General features: G+C 34.5%; 1 protein-coding gene across 9 annotated transcripts in view; it reads left to right on the top strand.

Moving 5' to 3' along the window:
- CEP128 (centrosomal protein 128) overlaps positions 1–23,642 on the top strand; it is a 476,123-nt gene that overhangs the window by 28,273 nt on the left and 424,208 nt on the right. For all 9 annotated transcript variants that reach the window (XM_074392897.1, XM_074392891.1, XM_074392894.1 and 6 more), the window contains 4 exons: positions 7,622–7,748; positions 8,782–8,900; positions 13,435–13,526; positions 17,551–17,623. In XM_074392897.1, the coding sequence (XP_074248998.1) occupies positions 7,622–7,748; positions 8,782–8,900; positions 13,435–13,526; positions 17,551–17,623 (411 nt within the window). The remainder of the gene's footprint in view (positions 1–7,621; positions 7,749–8,781; positions 8,901–13,434; positions 13,527–17,550; positions 17,624–23,642) is intronic.

Raw genomic sequence — 23,642 nt, forward strand, 5'->3', positions numbered from 1 at the left:
CCCACTCTCAGCATCCTCCCTTCTGAGTCTCCAGTGTCCATTATACCACTCTGTTATGTACACATAGCCTAGCTTTCATTTATAAGTCAGAACAAGTGGTATTTGGTTTTTCATTCCTTAGTTATTTCACTTAGGATAATGGCCTCCAATTCTGTCCAACCTCCCTTTGAGCATCACTCAAAAGAGATAACAATTTTGAGAGCTTCTTGTTTCCAAACACTTTCTATATATTTACAAGCATATATGTGATTTGTTTTAAATGGAATCATATTAAATATGATGTTATACAACTTTTTAAAATTTAGTAATATATATCACTTTCCATGTAACTTTGTATAGCACTACTTCATTGTTTTGAACAGTTATACAGTATTCCATAGTTTGGATGCAACTAGTTTTTCCTTTTTATTATAAACATTATAGCAATGACCATTATTGTACACATACACACACACACACACACACACACACACACACACACATGTAATCCTGTAGGATTACTGGAGGTAGAATTGCAGGGTTAAAGGATATGTGCATTTAAACATTTGCTGGATATTTCAAAATTGCCTTTTTGAGGATGTTCTAGTTTATACTTATTTTACACGGGGATGTAAGAAAGAAATGTACTCCAGAGTTCAGGAATAAAATTAATAATGTGTTTTTAATTGATGTGTTGCTAATTCTATCTTCTACTTTTCCTTCCTTTGGAATTGCTTACTCTTGTCCTGTAAACTCTTGGAAAACCAATTAAATTTATTCCTTCATGTTTCCAACGACAGGTATGCATACCATGTGATTTTAGTCTTTTCATCTCATTGTATATATACCCATCATTGGAAACACAAAGGAATAATGACTGTTTTATACATATCTGTGTTGTATTGAATTGTCACATAACTCCAAGTTGTAATTGATGACTCGTTATTTTCTTTTTACAAAGTGATCAATAATCACTTGTAGTTGCAAGCTAATTGGACACAGGGAAACATATCTTCTTTCATAACAGTTTCTACCATTTTTATTTGAAAAATGATTTTGGATGTGCTTGTACTTAAAGGAGTTTTATGATTTATGATGTACTTGACTGATGGAAGTCTACAGACTTTGTATATTTAAGTAGCTCATGAAATGTTTCAGAATCATTACCTTGTTAGTGATGGGAATTGAGTCTTTGCTTTTTAATTTACTAGTGAAAAATTGAAAACATTATTGTTAACCATTAGCAGGGAATAGTCCTACTTTTTACAGTTGAATATTAGATCCTTACTTATGGTAGCAATTTTGTTTTGAATTGGGCAATTGGGAAATTACATTATATATACCCAGTGTTAGGTATGACATATTCCAAAGCAGTAAATATTGTAATGTTAAGAAAGCAGTTTTCAATAAGGGACCCATTGGCATCAAGTCTCTGTGATAGGCCTAGAGTTGAATAATGCTGAACTTTCTGAGGAAGTGTTTTTTATTTTTTATTTTTTTGAGATGGAGTCTCTCTCTGGCACCAGGCTAAAGTGAAGTGACGGGATCTCACTCACTGCAACCTCCGCCTCCTGGGTTTAAACAATTCTTCTGCCTCAGCCTCCTGAGTAGCTGAGACTACAGGTGCACGTCACCACGCCCAGCTAGTTTTTGTATTTTTGGTAGAGATCGGTTTCACCATGTTGGCCAGGATGGTCTTCATCTCCTGACCTCATTATCTGCCCGCCTCAGCCTCCCAGCATGTTGGGATTACAGACATGAGCCACTGCGCCCGGCCTGGAAGTGGTTTATTCAGGAAGTAAATAAACTCAACAGATATTTCCATCTGAGTTGTAAATAGATTCTTAGGGAATGACACACTCTTTTAAATAGCTTCTCCAGATTAAAGCATTCTATTTCATCATTCTATTTATTTTTTGCTTTTGTCATTGCCTTTAATCATAATGATAAAAACTATCATTTACTGAACAAACAAATCTGCCTAAGGCTGTTCTAATTATTTTATATAGATTATCTTACTTCATCCACAAAATGAAACGTCTAATAAAGGTATCTATGGGGTGTGAAAGATGCAGATGGGAGTGGGGGCAGAAGTGAAAAAGGAGTACAGCTGAGGAAAGAAAATGAAGCTTTTCTTTGGTCCTTCTGAATCATGATATTTCTACTTAAAAAATTTTTATTTATTTACTTATTTTGAGACAGAGTCTCACTCTGTTACCCAGGCTGGAGTGCAATGGTGCAATCACAGCTCACTGTAACTTTGAACTTCTGGGCTTAAGCAATCTTCCCACCTCAGCTTCCTGAGTAGCTGGGACCACAGTTGTGTACCACCACACCTGTATACTTTTTACTTTTTACTTTTTTAGTAGGGATGGGATCTCACCATGTTGGGCGGACTTTCTTGAACTCCTGGGCTCAAGTGATCCTTCTGCCTTGGCCTCCCAACGTGTTGGGATTACAACTGTGAGCTATCACACGCGGCCTGAATTATAATGTTTTCAATGATCACTTCTGTTATTTGGAGTTCCCATTGTTGCCCAGATGATCTTCTTTCACAGATTTAGGTTGCAGTGTAGTTAATCCTTTAGAGTTTTATATGCCTTCTTTTTCAGTTCATTAACCTTGAGTTACATTTTGTTTCTAATCAGAGTTTTTCCAAGTAGAGATATCAAAAAGCTTTCAGAGAGCTCTGTGAGAATTTTAAAATTTAGTGTTTAATTTTCATGTAAACTAAAAGCTTCAGTTGTTATTTGTTTCATTTATTTATTAGTTTCCAAAATAATTGGTTTCCTACATCTTCTTGTGATCAATGACTTACCCCTTGAGTATCATTGTTAACTTACAATTATATGTATATTTAAAGTGTTTTAGTCCATTGCAGTTAATGTTTTTATTTATGCTCAAATTGTTTTATCTTTGGCTAGAGGGAGCCTACTACATGCTTAAATCTAAAAAAGCATGTCTTTATGATTTGGATAAACTGCCTGCTTTGGTTTGTTCTCACATTGCTATAAAGAACTACCTTTGACTGGGTAATTTACAAAGAAAAGAGGTTTAATTGGCTCATGGTTCTGCAGGCTGTACGGGAAGCGTGATGTTGGCATCTGCTCAGCTTCTAGGGAGAACTAAGGAAAAGTACAATTGTGTTAGATGGCAAAGGGGAAGCACACGTGTCACGTGGCTGGAGTAGAAGCATGGGAAGGAGCGGGCAGGTGCTACACACTTTTAAACAACCAGATCTTATCAGGAAACGTACAGTCATGGCGGAAGGCAAAGGGGAAGCACATATGTCACATGGCTGGAGTAGGAGCATGGGAAGATGTGGGCAGGTGCTACACACTTTTAAACAACCGGATCTCATGATAACTCACTCACTATATAGTACTAAGCAGGGATGGTGCTAAACCATTCATAAGAACTTTGCCACCATGATCCAATCAGCTACCAGGCTCCACCTCCAACACTGGGGATTACAATTGAACATGAAATTTAGGTGAGGACACCGATTCCAACCATAACCATTGAATTCCAATGCCTGAATTTAATTTGCATTTATACTGATACACAGTAGTTTTCATTGTTTCCATTTAATATCAAATGAACAGAGGTAAAAGAATAGACCTAATCTTTAAATCATCCATTTATATCAATTGAGGTATTGATATACATTGTATCATTTTCTGTGATGTCCATTTTACAGTATTTCAGAGACGGGAAAGTTGGGGAAAATGGAATCATCATTTGGTATCTGGTGAGGTAGTCCTACTAGACTCAAAATAATTTATAGCATTGTAGTTAGTACCATAGTCTTGGGTGAGATTGATTAGTTTTAGCAAAATGACGTTATCCATCATAGAAAATTAATGTTAGATTGAATTTTATTAATATTTTGTTTTTATTTAATTTTGTTTGGTTTGGCTTTACACCTAGTTAGGAGTTATAATCTGAAAGAGTTTAAAGCAACTTTTATGACTTTGTACTTTATCTCTTTGTTTATTTGTTTTAAGAGTTATCAAATTGGCTCTATACATCATTAAATTTTGTGCAGTGACTGTCATGTTGTGTTGTGACTACTTCAAGTATAGATTTTAATTTTATTACATTTTTAGTTTTATGTTTTAGGTGCAAGACTTGTTTTTGCCATGATGCTTGGAAGAGTAATTTAAAATAGTCTTTATTTTAATCATCTCCCTTTACGTAATATAACTTTATTTTTTGGACCTTATAAATGAGCCTGCATCTTCAATGGCTTCAGATATATGTTTTTAGAGTTTTGAAATGGAGTTGCCATATAGTTTTTGTAATTTTTGTTTTATTTTTGAAATAATTAGTTTTTGAACATCTTTCGTTCTTCTTAGATTTTGGGGGATATGTTTCATTTCTCATGTTCTTTAATATTCCTCTGTATGTTCCATGGTAACTTTTTTTCTTTTGGTGGCTGGGAGTGTGTGTGTGTGTGTGTGTGTGTGTGTGTGTGTGTGTGTGTGTGTTTGTGTGTGTGAAAATTCATTTCATTTTATTTCTCAACTTTTAGTTACAGCTTAGGATTTGTTAGCAAATAAGCCTGCATAAAAAGAATGCTGGCAAAATCTGCTTTTGGCATTGGTACGTAAGATTATTTTGGATCAACTCTTCTACTGATAACAACTAGAAACATGAAAAAAAAAAGTAAAACATAATATTATGAATTCATCAAAGAACTACTAAGACAGTGAGGAATTTTGTAGTCAGGATCTGTCAAAAAAACTTAAGTCCAGAAGGGTAAAGTCTTATCTTCGGGACTTTTTTCCTCTTTCAAGGTGATAGCTGATTCCTAAACAGATGGTTTAAAAGCAGAGAGGCTGGGATCAGAGTTATCAATTAACTGAAGAGGCTTAGAAGACCAAACCTGGAGTTCAGGCACCCTTCAGCTTTAAAGGAGACCCCAAAGGGTGATAGTATAGGCCAAGTGGTGAATTGGAAATGAGAAGTGATAAACTGAAAATAAACCAGCCTTGATGGTGACAGATGCCCATCCTTGAACCACTTCAGTTCCTAACTAGAGTAGGGTGATTTGAGATTGCTGGTGACCCTAACCTGATTTTCTATTAGAAGCAGAACCAGATTTTTCTGAAGAAAGATGTCATCCTCTAGAATTTTAAATTATCTCTACAGCTTTTCATATAAAATATCTATCACATGATAAAGAATACACAGGCGTAAGAGAATATAAAAGGTGTCTGAAAACCAAGGGAAGAAGCAGAAAAGAGAAACATATGGGACTATAAAGTAAGCGTGAATAACATGTTCAAGAAATTAAAAGAAAAGATTAAGAGTTTTGGAAAATAATGGAAAACTAACAGGAACCAAATGAAAATTTTAGAAACTGAAAAAGAAGATAAATAACCCACTGACCTTTAATGGATACAATGAACAATAGCTTGTGTATAGTTGAAAGAAGATTCATGAATTAAAGACAAACCAGCATAAGACATACAGAAAAATGGAAGAATGAAAGATTGAAAAAATATAGAAAAGAGAAAAGACATACAGCATTTGGTAAAAAGAGGTAACTTAAATGCAGCTGCATTTCCAGAAGGAGAGTAGAGAGAGAATGGGGCAAAAACAATGTTTGAGAAGATGATGCCTGAGAATTTACAACACATGAAATTTATTAAGCTATGGGTTTTGTGATCTCTATGGGTCAAAAATGGGATAAATACAAATAAAACTCTACAGAGTGATACATAATGGAACCACTGACAAAGGTAAAGAGAAAATCTTAAAAATAGCCAGAGCTAAAAATGCAGATTACCTTAAAAAAGTAGCAGTATTAAGAAATGATAGCTGACTTTGCTCAAAAGGTACTGAAATTGAGTTTAGCTTGAAAGATGGAAATAATAAACACAGCAAAAGTTAAAAGAGAGCTGATTTTACATTTTTTATTCTGACACTAATTTGTATGATCTAAAGTCACTTTATATTTCTAGTCTGTTTCTCATGTTACAGTTTGAATTTGAGCTTTTTAGCTTTAACATTGTTTAATTTTGTTCGGATAATTTTGTCATAGATTACTGATACACTACTTTGTGGTCACTACATAAGATCTCTCGTCTACTTATATGTTATTTTACTTATTTGTAAATTACTTTCAAGGTGTACCTTGGTTTTCCTGGGCCTCATAGTATGTTCTGTGGATCGATGCTGAGCCTTTTTTTTTGAGACAATCTCGCTCTGTCACCCAGTCTGGGTTTCACCATGTTGGCCAGGCTGGTCTTGAACTCCTGACCTCGTGATCCGGCCACCTTGGCCTCCTAAAGTGCTGAGATTATGAGCATGATCCACCACGCTGGGCCAGTGCTGAGTCTTACAGCTGGCTGGCAAATACTCAGGGCAGGATGTTATTGCACATACCCCAGTTTAGGGAAGGAGGAGACAGAAGGATGTGGAAATCCTTCTCTTTTTTTCTTTCAGAAATGAGAGGGACAAAAGAAGTAGATTTCTGAAATTCTGACACTACTTCTTTTAATACAGAGTGTTTCAATTTTGATTCTCCAGAACAGCTAAATCCAAATAGCCAACTGAAAAAGGGTTTGCTTTGTTTGTGACTCATATTCTGTTCCATCTGTGCTTTTCTTTCAGTTGAGGCTCCTTTCTGTCTGCTCATTTCCCCAAGTAAAACTTGTTCTCTCCGTAAATGGTGTTCTTTTAACGCTGGCTGAATTTAGGAAACCTTGTCTTTCAATTAATTGTTTTGTTTTGACATTCTATTTAAAGAGTTATAGATGACTTGTTCCATGGATCCATGCATTATGTTTAAAATCATTGCTTTCTATCCATCCTTGAATCTAGACCTGAAGTTTTCCAGCAATTCAAGGTGTATGGAGTTTCTTCAGCTTTACTTTTTTTTTTCTCTTGGTTCTTCATGGAATCCTCTTCTTAGGTCTGTAGTTTTGTATAGCTCTGGACATTATTCTCAGTGTTTAGCATGTTTTTTTATTAAATGTAGCTCTTTAGGTCTAAAAATATGTTTTTATATGTCATCTGTTGGCTGACTCCTTAATAATCTGAATAAAGCATTTGGACAAATGTAATTCTTAGTGTGTACTGGCAGTCTGATATGTGACCCAATCGTTTTCTGGGATTTGAAGTTTTTGAATGACTGAAAGAGGTGTTCTGATAATAGAGTCGAGCAGTGTACATTGTTTTAGTAGTGGCTGTCACTGTGACAGCTGTTTGGGTTTGGTTTTCTATTTGTTGTAGACCTGGACTTTCTGAAGGAATGTTTAGAGTGGAGGAAAGCCTTCTCTCTTCTTTGAGTTGTGTTGACTTTGTTATGTTTCTTCGCATGAGTGGTGCACCAATTAGACATTTCAATTTGGTTTTGTAAGCCCTTACGTAGTAGACATCTCTTCCACATCTGGCAATAAAAAATGGGAGGGTAGTGACAGATGCCTTTTAAAACCAGACTTTAGTGTTGGTTCTTAAAATATTGATATTTACTGTTTTTAAACATAGCTTAGTTTAAAATTTTCTCTGATACAAATTTTTTTTTTGGGGGAACCCAGATATTTCAGAAATAGCTTTGGAAATCTGTGATATGTTTGTATTTGGAAGTTATTTAAGAAGAATAATGCTTCTTTCATTATATTCTTTAAATTAGTTAAAAGAAAGCTTGGAACAATCAATCGACCAACTGCGGAGTCAACGTTTATTGAGAAACTCAGGAGGGAGAAGTGTTTCTGTTACAAGTTTGAGTGCAAGTGACCTTGATGGTGGCACTGGGCCAGGTAAGCACTTCAGATGTTCTGAAAAACATTTTTCATTTAAAAAATATTTTTGAAGTCCGTATTGAGTACATTGAATTTTTTGGAGAAATACAACCCACACGTAACTTCATGCAGATTGGATGATAGAACATGTAGTTGTCACGAATTTTGTAATACATAATTTGAAAAATATTAAAGGATCTTTGTTGTTATATTATTTTTTCTCTCAGACTCTGTAGACCACATTACAGCTTTACCTGATAAAAAGTTGGATTTAATTGTCTGCTACCAAAGAATCAAAACAAATACATAACTAGGATTTGCTATGTGATACACTTTTTAGTTTAGGTGTCTTATCTTAGCATAATAGTTTTTCACATGTCTTATGAAATATCCCGTGATACTTGTTAAGATCAGGTGAATTTTAGTATTGGCATGCAGCTAGATATGCATGGCTAGCTTAGAGGTTATAACAGTTTGTCTTAATTAATCTTATTACACTTTTCTATAGCACAGAGATTCATGTTTGAATCGAAAAGCCTGCAGGGAAGGGAGGTGGTTTAGATAATTCAACGTTGGTACCTTACATTGTTAATATTACCATTGATTATAACAATAATTAAAAGTTGAGCACTATTCTTTTTCATGTAGTTGGTTTTTATTTTTATATGCTCTTCAAATTGTAGACTAAGTAGTTTGAAAAATTGTGTTTGTTAGTATTAAGTTATATTAAGGAGTCATAAAAGTTTTTATTTAACAATTTATTATTTTTATATGAGAAAATATGTTGCTTCTTTGGAAACTATAGCAAATTGAAACTTTTGAGTGTTCTATTTCCAGGTTATTTCTATGGTTTGTTTAATCTGCTTTAAGAATAAGATTAACACTAATTTAGTGGAGCTTTGTGGCCACAGCAAGATACTTGAGAAATAGTCTGGGTTTGGGACATGTGTATATGTATGTCCATGTCTGCCATGTTTGTACTGAGTAAAATTTTTGATTGTCTCTTCTCATGCAATGTTTTAATCCCTTCCCTTTTCTTTCACTTGCAAAGAGAGCCATCGTTTTCCACCTACCTCACCTCTCAAGGACTATGGAGATACACAGGGTATTAAACGAATGAGAGCCAGAGCTGGTGTCCGGTTTGTTCAAGAGACTGATGAAATGGCTCAGGTACTTTGTACCATTTTGTAATTTGTGTGTAGTATTTCCTTATGTTTCCATTATATATAAATGACTAACACATGAACTTTAAGGCTATATTTTAACCAAGAATTTCATCATTAGTAACTTTATACTGTTACCTTTTTTTTTGAACCAAGTAAACTGCTTTTACTTTTTATTATTTTTTTCTTATTGAAAAATCATAGTTATATACATTTATGGGATATAATATGATGTTTTAATATATGTATGCAATGTGGCATGATTAAATCAAGTTAATTAACATAAATCACCTTCTTTATCTGTCATTTTTTTTGGTGAGACATTTGAAATTTATTCTCGCAGTTTTTTGAAATATATAATATGTTGTTATTGACACTGGTCACCCTGGTGTGCAATAAATCTCAAAACCTATTCCTCCTGTCGTTCTGAAACTTTGGACTGTTTGATCAACAAGTTCTCTTTCTCTCCCTCTTTACCCCCTCTACCCACCACCCTCTGATAAACATTATTCTACCCTATATTTCTGTGAGTTCAACTTTATTAGAATTCATACACAAGTAGAATCATATGGTATTTGTCTTTCTGTGCCTAATCTTTTTTACTTAACGTCTTCAGATTCATCTATGTTTTTGCAGATTACAGGATTTCTCCCTTTTTAAAGGCTGAATAGTATTGCATTGTGTATATATACTACATTTTCTTTATTCATCCACTGATACATGCTTAGCTTGTTTGTAGATCTTGGCTATTGTGCATAATGCTGCAATAAACACTAGAGTGCAGATATCCCTTTGACATATTGATTTCAGTAGCTTTGGGTACATATCCAGAAATGGGATTAATGGGTCATATGGTAGTCCTGTTTTTAGTTTTTGAAGACCCTCCCTCCAGTTTTCCATAATGACTGTACTAATTTACATTCCCACCAATAGGGTGCAAGGGTTCCCTGTCCTCCACATCCTCTCCAATGCTTATCTTTCATCCTTTTGATAAAAGCCATTCTAACATGTGTGAGGCAATATCTCATTGTGGTTTTAATTTGGATTTTCATAAAGTTTACTGATGCTGAATATTTTTTAAAAAATACACCTACTGACCATGTGTATGTCTTCTTTTGACAAATGTCTGTTCAGATTCTTTGCCCATTTTTAATGGTTTTTTTTTTTTTTTTTTTTTTTTTTGGCTGTTGAGTTGTTGGAGTTCCTTACATATTTTGGATGTTAGCACCTTGTTAGATATATGGTTTGCAGATATTTCTCCCATCTTGTGGATTGTCTCTTCACTTTGTTAATTGTTTCCTTTGCTATGCAGAAGCTTTATAGTTTGATGTCATCCCATTTGCCTATTCTTGCTTTTATTGCTTGTGCTTTTGGGGTCATATCCAGGAAATCGTTGCCTAAACAGACGTCATGGAGATTTTCTCCTATGTTTTCTTCTAGTGGTTTTACATTTTCAAGTCTTATTTTTAAGTGTTTCATCCTTTTTGAGTTGATTTTTAAGTGCGTTGTAAGATAAGGACCTAATTTCATTCTTCTGGATGTACATGCAGTTTTGCCAGCACAGTTTATTGGAGAGACTCTGCTTTTCCCATTGTGTGTTCTTGGCACCTTCATAAAAAAATCAGTTGACTGTGAATGTTTGGGTTTATTTCTGGGTTTTCTCCTCTGTTCATAGGTTGATGTGTCTGTTTTTATGCTGGTATCATGCTGTTTTGATTACAATCACTTTATAATGTTTTGAAATTAGGGAGTGTGCTGCCTCCAGCTTTGTTCTTTTAGCTCAGGATTGTTTTGGCTATTTGGGATCTTTTGTCATTCTATGTGAATATAAGATTGTTAATACAGGATTTTTCAAGTAAACTAGATTATTTTCAATGTATAAATCATCTTCCCTTCATTTTGAGTTTTGGAGGAGTACATCTTGCAGAACGTTTAAAATTGAGCTTAATTGGACATGTTTTGTTTCCTTTCCTGTTTAGCTCATTTTTCTGTAAGCCATGCTAAGTCAGCTACTTTCTATTTTACTAAGTTTGGTTTAGTATGAACAAGTTAATCTTTGTGTGGTTATTTTGTGTGGTTAATGATTTTTCTACCATCAGTGTTTTTCTGATTGTTGAATCATTGATAGAGCCATTTTCTATTAAGTAACAAATTCCATACTTGATGTATTCACTAAAAATTTCTGAAATATTAGTTGTGTGGAGATATTTTTCTGCTTCCTTAGAGTTCTCTGCAGAGCTATAATTTTTCCTTTTGTTGTCTTAAGTAGCTAAATTAAACAGAAAAGGGCTAGGTAGAGTTCTGCACTTTCATCCCTTTGTTTTGATATTTTTAGGATTATGTCCTCAAAGTGTATTTTAAGATACTCATCTGTAGCCATCATTTGTTACTGCATAAAGAGACAACAGAATCAAATGCAGTAGGAAACAACTTGTGGAAACTTTTCTTTGACTATGTGATTTTTTTGATAGTTGCACCTTGCTAGCATGGACTATATGATAAAACCCAGAAGAGAGAGCAATATCTTACCAGTATTCATTTACTCTTTCCTTCTGTTTGTTTAATGTCTCTGTCATTGGGATAATGCTTACACTTGGAAACAGTGATGAGCAGAAAACTTGTCTTTTAATAAGTTTATAATCTAGAGGAGGAGCTAGTTATCAAATACAAAATACAACCTTAATGATGAACTGAGATGCATGCTATAGTGGAAAGATGCATAAGGTTACAGAAGTCTATGGTAGAGGACGTGCCCCAGTCAAGGAAGGCTTCCTGAAGAAAGGCTGACTGAGCTGACATCTGAAAGTTGAGTAAGAATGGTAAGAGTCATTCCAGGTAGAACATTCCAGGTACAACAAGCTTGGCAGAAGGGAAGATAGCCCCTATGAGCAATTCAAAGAAGGCCCACAAGGCTAAGGAAGTATGAAGGGCTGACATCATGTAGAGCCATGTAAGAGGGCTGGCAAAATTATTTTGAAAAGATCACTCTGGCTGTAGTGTGGAAAATGGAGTCAAGGTGGGTGAGCCAATTAGAAGGATATTGCTGTGTTCTGGGTATGAATTGATGGTCACCTGGATTAGGATAGATTGAGTTGGAGAGAAGGAGGTAGAATTAAAAGCTATTTAGTTGAGAAAATGGAAAGGTCTTGGAAATTAGATAGCCATGTGGGGAAGGCAAGAATGAACGAAAAGCAGGTGTCAAATGCATCCCAGGATTCTGGTTTGTTAAATTGGAAAACCGTGGCAAAACTGAAGTTTTTCATTCACTATACTACTTCACTCCTTCCTTTTTATGGTTTTTCCTCATTAAGTTCATTCTCAAGATTACTCTTAGCTCCTCTTGACTTTGTACTTTCTTGAAGCCCCCGTAAAGAATTTGGGGTTTGTTTGTATATCTGACTCTCATATCAGATTGTGAGCCACTTCTCAGGAGATGGCACTGATAAATTGCTTAATGTGCATTTGTTGAAATGAGTCAATTTGTTGTTTTTGCAAGTCTGTTTAACATATTTTTATTACAAATGATAGTATTTATATTCTGTGTATGTATTTACAGTTAAAGGTACAATAATGAGAATGAACACCATATAACCCCCACCTAGGCCACTACATAAAGCACTGCTCTACCCCCAAGCCTCTTTTATACTCCTCCTTTTCCCAAGGGGTATCCACTATCCTGACTTTATTCTTATCCTGACATTGCTCCTGCTTTTTGAAAAAAATATTATTTTTACGACCTACATCTTGTTTAGTGTTGCTTGCCTTTAAACTTTGTATAAATGGGATACTACTGTAATCTTTTGTAACTTGCTTATTTTATTTGAAGTTATGTTTTTGACATTCAGCTTTACTAATGTGTGGGTATCTTTGATTGTTTCATTTTCACTGTTATATGATACTGCAGTGGGGGAATATACCACAATTTATTTATCTTGGTGTACATTTGGTTCGTTTCTCATGTTCTCATTATGAATAATGCTGCACCGTATTTTCTTGTACATGGTTCCAAGTGTACATGGGCAAGAGTTTCTTTACAGCAGGGGTTGGCAAACTGAGGCATTGTAGGCTGATAGAATACAGTTTTATTGTAATTGAGCCATGCTTATTTGTTTACAGTTACTTTTGCACTGCAGTGGCAGAAGTAACTGTGACAGAGACCATACACCTTGTAAACCTGCGATAGTCACTGTTGGTCCCTTTACAGAAAAAGTTGGCAGATCCCTTTTCTCTTTCTTTCTCTCTCTCTCTTTGTGTCTTTTTCTTTTACTCTAAGGAGGAAGCAGACCCTTTCTAGAGGGGTAGAATTCTGGGAGAGTAGAGTTGTATTGTAGAACATGTGATGTTAAATGTTACATACAGCTTTTAACAGTTTGTTTTTCTTGGAAATTTTTCTTCTTTGAAAATAGGCATTTTATTTTTTCATAATAATATAGAATCTGGTTATTATTACAAAGAATGAGATCTTATTCTTACCTTTGGTGAATCTTCATGGAAGAATTCAACAAAAGTCTAAATGGATAACTGTGTTTTGCCTTTGCTAGCTTCATGCTTTTCATCAGTCTCTTCGAGACCTCAGCAGTGAACAGATTCGCCTTGGAGATGATTTCAACAGGGAGCTTTCCAGAAGGAGCCGGTAAAAGCAGATTATGGTTTTTATGAGAGGGATAAATTATGAGGAGAATAAGTTAGCTTCTGTAATGGATATATTTATGTAGATTTTTTTAAAAAACTTGTTTTTTTAATACAGTATCTTAAAATTTATTAGCAGAACAGTTTACAACGCTTTGAATTTAGAATATATCATGATTCAGTGTTAGACAAATTAATTTCCTATTTCTTTACACTTTAACTTAATACAATGGAATGCTGACGTTATGAGCGGATACACTGTGAGGCCTTCGCAAACAGGCAGATTTGCAAATACACTGGAGAGAGAGAGACAAAGACTGACTTGCTAGCTGACTGACTTTTGGCACTGCACACAAAAAAAGCAGTGTAACACGGAGTTTGTCAATGGACAAAAGCCATTGTAGAATCCAATACTTTAGCTTTTAGTTGAAATCTCTGAGGGTCAATGGTGAACATCTTTGCAGTTTTGTCAATTCTGGATAGTCCTCAACAGCTGTTATTTACTTTAAAACTTATTTACTGTCTTTTCGTTTTTGTCATCACCAGTGGCAGGTGGCTTTCTTTTGGAGCTATGTTTTGCTAAAAAACGAAGACTTTTGTGCCTTTTTAAGAATCACAATCCATATGCAGCAAAGGTTAGGGAGCAACAAAGCTGAATTGAAATTTGTATGCCATGTTTGCTTGCTAACTTCACCTATGTAAATTATACCATGCACCAGTTCTGTGTTGCTGCAACAAATATCATCAAAACTCTAAATGTTAAATCTCTGAATATCAAGTATAGGCTGTAATAAGAAGGAAAGCTGTCATCATTATTACTACTGCTATTAGCTAATATTATTGGCCCTTATTTCATGATTTAACTTTAATTCTAGCAACTATCATTTGAGGTAATCATTATTTTTTTCTCCATTTTATGGATGAGGAAATGTGCACAGAGAGATGAAATAACTCAGCTCGCTAGAAATCAAACAGGAGGGTTATAGTGGAGTCAGAATTAAAATCTAGACAATAAGGCCCCAAAGTCTCTGCACTTTATCACTTACAGAATATAGTGGTTCAGAATCATTTTCACATGTCGTTGATGTGAATAAAGCATTTAAATTCCTGGATTGTGAGATATATTATTGAGCTATATTGCTAATCTTTTAAACTGGTGAGACTTAATTAATTTAATATTTAGGTTTTTTTTTTTTTTTTACAAGTTGATAAAATTAACAGAATGACATTAACACTTTATTGTATGAATGGTTTTATTACACAAGCTCTACCCATTTCAAGTAAGTATATAAATTAAGCACTGGGAACATCAGTTACAGTGCTTGTACGGTATTTTGTGAGAAGATACAGGGGAAGTTGCAGGGATGATTTAGTTAATTAGTTTAAATGGCCATTTGAATGAGCAGTATTGGACTGGGCTCTTAGTATCTGGTAATCATCTTTGTGACCTAGAGGCATGTGTGAGGCAGAAAACTGCATTTAACCGAAAATGGGAGTTGGATTTCTTGGGAAAGGAGGTGGCTTACCTTTGTGAATGTGTAAAATTTCTGGATCCAGTTCTGCTTTCCTTGTACCATAAATTCTTACTTCATGTTTATAAAAATAATGGACAGGAAGTTAAAAAGTTTAACTTTCTATTTGATGTTGAAAGATTGGTATTCTAATTAATTCTCATTAATTCTCACTAATTTTTCATTTTTGATGTTTATTACAAAATGTATGTTGAATAATGAAAGTACACTTGGAAGCAAGCTTTTGGAAAGGATTAAGTAAAGTTTAATTCAGAAATCACCTACTGTGGATGCTATATGAAGAATTGATTGGGCTGGTCACAGTGGCTCAGGCCCATAATCCCAGCACTTTGTGAGGCTAAGGCAGGTGGATCATTTGAACTCAGGAGTTTGAGACCAGCCTGGGCAACATGGTGAAACTCTGTCTCTAACAAAAATACCAAAAAATTCAGCTGGATGTGGTGGCACATGCCTGTGGGCCCAGCTACTTGGGAGGCTGAGGTGGGAGGATTGCTTGAACTCAGGAGGTTGAAGCTGCAGTGAGCCGAGATGCGCCACTGCACTCCTGCCTTGGTATCAGAGTGAAACCTATCACGAAGGAAAAAAAAAATGATTTGAGGAGGGCAAGGTAGAAGTCTGTTGCACTAGCATGTAAGAGTTGATGATGGCCTGACCCAGGATTATGGCAAGAGAGAGATGGACAGGGGTGTGTTTTAAGATACGTGTTTTGGAAATCAAAGAGACAGGATTTGGTGATAGATTGGATATGGTGGGTGAGGGAGAATCAACTAAGGATGACGCTAAGATTTTCAATTTGAGTAACTAGGTAGATGGTAATTCCACTTCCTGAGATATTAAAGAGTGGTTTGGGTAGGTGAGGTGCAGAGAGTTTGGCCTTGGATATGTTATGTTTGAAATGCCTGTGAGACATTCAGATGGAAAGTAAAATATTCAGCTAGATATTTACTATGGAGCTCAAAGGAAAAGTCTCTGTAAAAGGTAAATTTTAAGAGTGGTCAGCATGTAGAAGTGTCATTTGGAGCCATGGGAATGGATAATACCAAGAGAGAAACTATAGGGAGGATGTCAAGGACAAGACTGAGTTCCAAGGAGTTACAATATCTAGGAGTCTTATGATAGAAGGAGGAGCTGGCCTGAGACGGAATAGCTAGTGAGATGGGGGTAATTTCAGAGAGCATAAAACCACAAAAGCCAAGAAAGGGGTAAGAAGAAAGACATTTTCAGAGGTTTAAAGTCTTTGAAAATTTACTATTTTAAGGGAACTTTTTTTTTCAGGAAATTACCTAAGGATATATAAGTAACATAATATTGTAACCAAGAAACAGAAACACAACGATTTTAAGAAATAGTAAAATTAACCTGAAGATTCAGGAAAAGTAACCCTGGAATGACAATCATGGAACAGGCTCAGGAAGTATTCACTGTAAATTAGAGCAGGAAAGTAAGTGTCCTTTGAGAAGAAGGTTGTCAAAAAGAATGAAATAGGTGGTTTGTTGACCATTCAGTAAGAAGTGGGAGGAAAATATCAGTGATGTGTTAAGTAAGGCACATATAAAGCCAAAAGATAATGAGAAAGCATGGAAAAAACAAAAGCACAAGGAAGTTATGATCCAAGTGTGAAGCTGACTGAAATGTGAGCACAAAACATCAATTCTATCAGCTGCATAGGATGGAATAATTCATAAAATTCCTAAGATGTATAAATATATTACATAAAACTCTGCAGGTAACCAATAGAACTAAAAGTAGTAATAACATCTGAAATTAGAGAATGAGCTAAATATTTCAAAACAGAGTCAATCGAAAATGTCTCGTGTTGAACATGATGAAGGTAACCAGCAAAATAATTAATAATGGAAATAGTTGTGCATGGTTCCTGGAGGGAAGGGTAGCCAGAAGTAAGACAGTGCAAGAAAGAAAGGCTTTTTCTTTTCTTTGTAAATCTTTCTGTACTATTTTGTTTATCATGTATATTATTAATTTGATGAAAAACAAAGTAATGGGAGGTTAGTGAGGATAGAGTTTGTACAGGACACTCTGAGATTATTTCTTTAGGAATTGCTAGAAAGAGGGTGTAAGATCAAGAAGTTTTGTTTTCTTTTGTCTGTTTCTCTTTTTTCTTAATTTAAAATGGGAGATATTGCAACATGTTTGTTTATTGAGAGTGATGTTCCAGTGTAGCGGTGGCTCTCAGAGTTTGGTCTCCAGACCTCCAGACCTCTATTCCTGCATCACCTAGGGATTTTAGGAAGGCACATTCTTGCTCCTCATCTGAGATTTGCTGATTTGAAATTTAGGGGCGGAGGGAGGGATCCAGCAGTCTGTTTTAACAAGCCTTCCAGGTGTTTCAGATGTTTATAACATTTGAGAACCGCTAAAGTAGAATGTTTTGTAATAACATAATTGTCATGTTATGCATTTCACTAGTTCTGTACATTTTCTAAATATCCAAGTAAAAATCTCTCTTTTTTTTTTTTTTTTTTTTTTTTGGCTGAGGTCGGATGCTGAAACAAAAAGGGCCTTGGAAGAATTGACTGAAAAACTTAATGAAGCCCAGAAACAAGAAGTGGTGAGACCTCTTTTTCAATAAAAAGTTTTATTTCATACATAGGGGGTAGGTGGGCTGGTCATAATTACAATGAAGTTTAGTAGATTTTAACCTTTTGGGCAGTGTGTCCCATGTTGTCTAAAAGTATGTTCTTGAAGCTCTTATAAAATGTTCATGAATTTTGGCTATTTATATTTGATTTATTTATGTTTATATTTATTTGATATTTGTATTTAGGGAAATACATTACAGTATTAGCATACTAGAGATAGAGTCAACATTTGTTTTAACTGTTTGAGTTTGTTATGACTATTTGAAAGATAATTTAAGTTTTTCTGGCTTAGTGACTTTTCCATAGTTTTTATTAAATGATATTTGAGGAATGCAGAATGCTTTTCATAGTGGTTTTGTGGCACTGCCCATTTTCAGGTCATCTCACGTGTGTAAGTTATAAATGCTACAAAGACCTCTTTGCTGTCTGTTTTTGTCTGATATGGTTCCAGTTGAAAATACTCCTAATTCCCAAGCTTTATTATTTCAGAGTCATATTGTTGACACATTGTTCAGTGATTTATTTTTATCAAATCACTGTCCTTGGTGGAATTAAAGTAAAAAAATAGAATCCATATAGTGTTCATTTCTTTATATCATCAGTTTTTCTCTTTAGGAGAAAACTGTTAATGGTCCCTAAATGGTTGCAAATTTGTCAACTTCAGGAGTGTATTTATTTGTGTATTCATTTCTCATAATGCCTTTTTTTTTCCAAGATAAGGAAAGTTAGCAGGGTTTTTTTTTTCTTAATATATTTTATTTAAATTGAAAATTTTCTAGTAAAAGTAGATAATTTTTCTCCAGTTGTTAATTTGTTTACATTTCCTTACATAGATATATTGAGTTCATTTTGGAGTTTGAATTTACTGGTTGCATGTGCTAAGAGATGAGTATACCCTATTTTCAAAAAGATCAACTTTGTTGCATTTTGTTAATTTTTATTGTTTTTTGGTATTCTGTTGTATGGATATATGGCAATATATTTTAATATTCTATAGCTACAGATAGATAGTTGGATTATTTTAAATTTGGGGCTACTATGGATAATACTGTAGTGACCACTCTTGGTTAATATCTCATGTGCAACTTAGTTGATCTTTTTGAAAATAAGATATTTGAAAACTTCTCTTGTAGTGAAATTTACCTATTTCAAAAATATGAATAATCACTTGGCTACATAAAAGTACTTTTCTTTTGTGGTTTTGGTATTAAGCATTTTGTGAAGAGCCTTTGAAAGATGAAGATACAATACTTGTCTTATGCTGAAGTAGACAACATCTTTGCAATTAATGTATAGCAATGTGGTAGCTAATGTGTGATTTCAAGATATATTTCTTTTTTTGCATAAAGTTGTAGTTTTTTTCTGGCCTACCAAGGACACCTTCAATTTAAATTGTACCAGTCTAAAATATCTAAAACATCACATACTTCAAGAAGAGGTCTTTTCTGAGATTAACAGATTGGTGCTTTTCGTAGTTAATTGCAGTAGTTCACACAGCACGAAATGTCTGCTATTGTCTGATTTACATACTAAATAAGAGCTGAAGTACACATTTAAGCATGCTGCTCTAAGGTCCTCTTTAAATTCCTAACTAATATTCTGTCTCATAAATTCGAAAGTGAAACACAAAGGAAACTGCCAAAGCTTTGTCTTCTTTTATTCTTAATTTTTAAAATTTGGAGGTATACATAAAGAAAATACATGTATCAGTGGTATAGCTTGATGAATTATCATGAGTTGAACATGCCCATTTAATCACGTCTCAGATCTAGAAATGGTATATTACCAGCATCCAGGAAAACTTCTCATTTCTCTTTCCAGTTATTAATTCCTCCTTGCTTTCTAAAGGTAATCACTGTTTTGGCTTTTAACCCTGTAATTTCCCATTTTGAACTCATTGTATTAATGGAACCATATAGGACATGTTTCTTTGGTCTCTGAGTTCTTTTGCTAATCATTAGGGTTTTGTGTCAGATTCTTGCATTTGGCTCATTTTTATTGTTCCTTAGTATTCCGTTGTGTGACTATATGGCAATATATTTTAACATTCGATAGCTACAGATAGTTGGATTATTTTAAATTTGGGGCTATTGTGGATAATACTGCTGTGACCACTCTTATTCAATATTTAGGTTACATGTGCATGCATTTCTCATGGTACATATGGAATGCAGATCCTAGATGTCTTCAAATTTAGTAGACACCAAAAAATAGATTTCCAAAGTAGTTGCACTAATTTACACTCCCAATAACAGTGTATGCAAATGCATGTTGGTCTTCTTTCCAACACTTCTATTTTTTTTTTTTTTTTTTTTTTAGATGGAGTTTCGCTCTTGTTACCCAGGCTGGAGTGCAATGGCGTGATCTTGGCTCACCACAACCTCCGCCTCCTGGGTTCAGGCAATTCTCCTGCCTCAGCCTCCTGAGTAGCTGGGATTACAGGCACACGCCACCATGCCCAGCTAATGTTTTGTATTTTTAGTAGAGACGGGTTTTCACCATGTTGACCAGGATGGTCTCGATCTCTTGACCTTGTGATCCACCCGCCTTGGCCTCCCAAAGTGCTGGGATTACAGGCTTGAGCCAACCGCACCCAGCCACAACACTTGCTATTATTTGTCCTTTTAATAATGTCCATTATGATAGATGTTTATAGTATCACATTTTGGTTTTCTTTTGCATTTCATGATTACTACTGATGATAAACATATTTTCTTATGTTTGTAGGCTGTTGGTTATTTTCTTGTTTGAAAGGCCAGTTTGCATCTTTGGTCCACTTTTCAGTTGGGTTGATTGTCTTTTTGTTTTTGTTTTGTAGGAGGTCTTTATATATTTTCTTTTTCTTTCTTTTTTTTTTTCTGAGACAGAATTTTGCTCTTGCAATACAGGCTGGAGTGCAATGGCATGATCTCAGTTCACTGCAGCTTCCACCTTCTGAGTTTAAGTGATTCTTCTGCCTCAGCCTCTCGAGTAGCTGGGATTACAGGCATGCACTATCACGCTCAGCTAATTTTTTTGTAGTTTTAGTAGAGATGAGGTTTCGCTATGTTGACCAGGTTGGTCTTGAACTCCTGACCTCAGGTGATCAGCCCACCTTGGCCTCCCAGAGTGTTGGAATTACAGGTGTGAGCCACCGTACCTGACCTATATTATTTTCTATATGAGCACTTTGTCAGTTTTGGATATTACACATATCATCACCCATCTTGCAGCTATTTCTTTTGATTTTTATAATGTTCTTAATTGGACCTTCCGTTGAATTTTAATCCAGTTTAATTTTACATCTTTCCTTTTGTGGTTAGTGCTTTTTTGATCTGTTTAAGAAGTGATTCCCTGTACTTTTATCACAAAGATGTTCTCTAATGTAATTGTTTAGAAGTTTATGGTTTTACCTTTCACATTTAGGTGTGATATTTACTTGAAATTGGCATTTGTGGTATGAATTAGGAGAAATACATTTTATATGAAAGTTTAATTGATTCATTTCCATTTATTGAAAGGACTACTCTTTCCCCACTACTTTACAGTCCTATCTTTGTTATAAATCAGTTGTTCATATGTGCAAGCATCTGTTTCTGGACTCTTCGATCCCCTGGTTTTTTGTCTATCGAAGTGCCATTATTCTACTATCTTGATTACTGTTGCTTTATATATAGTCGTGATATGGATAGAGCAATTCCTTTCATGTTATTCTTCAAGCTTGTCTTACGTGTTCTTTGCCTTTTGCATTTCCATATATATTTTGAAATCAGCAAATGAAATTATTAAAAATCTGGGATCTTGATTAGATTACATTGTTTCTATAGGTCAATTTGAAGAGAATGGAAATCTTTATAATATCTAGTTTTCCAATTCATGAACATCATATATCTTTCCAATAATATTTTATAGTTTTTTAAATCTAGGAGTTAAAAACATTTTTTTTAACAACTTTTTTTTGAGATGTTATTGGCATATAATAAATGGCCCATATTTAAAGTGTATAATTTGGTAAGTTTTGATGTATGTATGTATATACCTGTGAAACCATCCCCACAATCAAGATAAGGACACACCCATCAGCCCCAAAATTGCTTACCCACTGGGCCCTGATTTGCCCTTTTTTCTTGAGTTTTACCTCTAAAACTCAAGTTTAAATGTAATTATCTTTTTATTTATTTATTTTTAGTAAGTTGTATTTTGTGTATTTAAGCTGTGCAACCTGATGTTGTGGGATATATGTAGTTAATATAAAGATTATTACATTGAAATAAATTAACATTTCTGTCATTTCACAGAGTTACCCATTTTTTTGTTTTGTTTTATGGCAAGAACAACTAAAATGTACTTATTTAACATGAATTCCACATACAGTACAGTTTTATTATCTACAGTGCTCATGTTGTACTTTAGGTCTCTAGACTTGTTCATCCTACATATTTGGCCACTTTGTGTCCTCTGACCAGCATCTTGTCCTTTCATCCTCTCTGTCCCATCTGTCCCTGGTAACCACTGTTTTACTCCCTGTCTCTGTATATTTGATTTCTTTTTGTAGATTCTATATTTAATTAGTGAGATCATACAATATATATATTTTTGTGTGTGTGTGTCTGGCTTGTTTCACTTAACATAATGTCCTCCAGACTCAGCCATGTTGTGGTAAATGAAAAGGTCTCATTCTTTTTAAAGGCTGAGTAACATTTCATTGTATATGTACCACAGTTTCTTTATCCATTTGTCTATCAACAGACATTTAGGTTGTTTCCATATCTTGGCTATTGTGAATAATGATGCAATGAACATAGGAATGCAGAATCTTTACGTGATGACTTTATTTCCTTTGGGTGTATGCCCAGCGGAGGGATCGCTGGGTCATATGGTAGTTCTGTTTTTAAGTACTCTTTCTACATACTCTTGCAAACATTTGTTATTTTTTGACTTTTTAAAAATCATAACCACCTTAACAGCTGTAATGTGGTATCCCATAGCGGTTTTGATTTCCACTGTCCTCATGATTAATGATGTTAAATACCTTTTGATACACTTATTGGTGATTTGTCTTCTTTGAAGAAATGTCTATTTAGATTGTTTGTTCATTTAAAAAAATTGGATTATTTATTTTTCTACTATTGAGTTGTATGAGTTCTTTGTAAATTTTGGGTAATAACCTCATCAGATATATTGTTTGCCAGTATTTTTCTAAGTTTTTAGGCTGCTATTTCATTTTGTTGATTATATCTTTTGTTGTACAGAGACATTAGTTTGATGTAATCCTATTTATTTATTTTTGTTTTTGTGGCCTGAACTTTTGGTTCGATACCCCAAAATCATTACCAATGTCAGTGTCCAGGAGATTTCCCCTATGATCTTTTCTAGGAGTTTTGTAGTTTCTGATCTTACATTTAGGTCTTTTATCCATTTTGGACTGATTTTTATGTATGGTGTAAGGGTCCCGTGTCTTTTGTGTGTGAAATTCCAGTTTTCTTAGCATCATTTATTGAAAAGATGCGTCTTTCCTCATTGTGTCCTATTGATGCCCCTGTCAAAAATTAGTTGACCATGTCTGCTTGGGCTTCTTTCTAGGTTCTCTGTTTTGTTCTCTTGGTATATGTGCCTGTTTTTATGATAGTACCACACTGTTTTGACTATAGCTTTGTTATATAATTTTAAATCAGGAAATATAATTCCTCCAACCTTGTTATTCTTTCTCAGAATTGTTTTAGGTTCTTTATGTTTCCATACAAATTTTAGGATTTTTTTTTTTCCTGTGAGAAAAGCCATTATGGTTTTGATAGGAATTATGTCAAACCTATATATTGCTTTGGGTAGTATGTTAAGCCATCTTTGCATCCCTCAACTAAATCCCACTTGGTCATGATGACCTTTTTTCAATGTGTTATATAATTTAGCTTGCTAATATTTTATTGAGGGTTTTTGCATCAGTATTCATCAGGGATATTGGCCTGTAGTTTCCTTTTTTGATATATCTTTATCCAGTTTTTGTATTAA

Source organism: Saimiri boliviensis, chromosome 2 (genome assembly GCF_048565385.1).
Source record: "Saimiri boliviensis isolate mSaiBol1 chromosome 2, mSaiBol1.pri, whole genome shotgun sequence".
Taxonomy (NCBI): Eukaryota; Metazoa; Chordata; class Mammalia; order Primates; family Cebidae; genus Saimiri; species Saimiri boliviensis.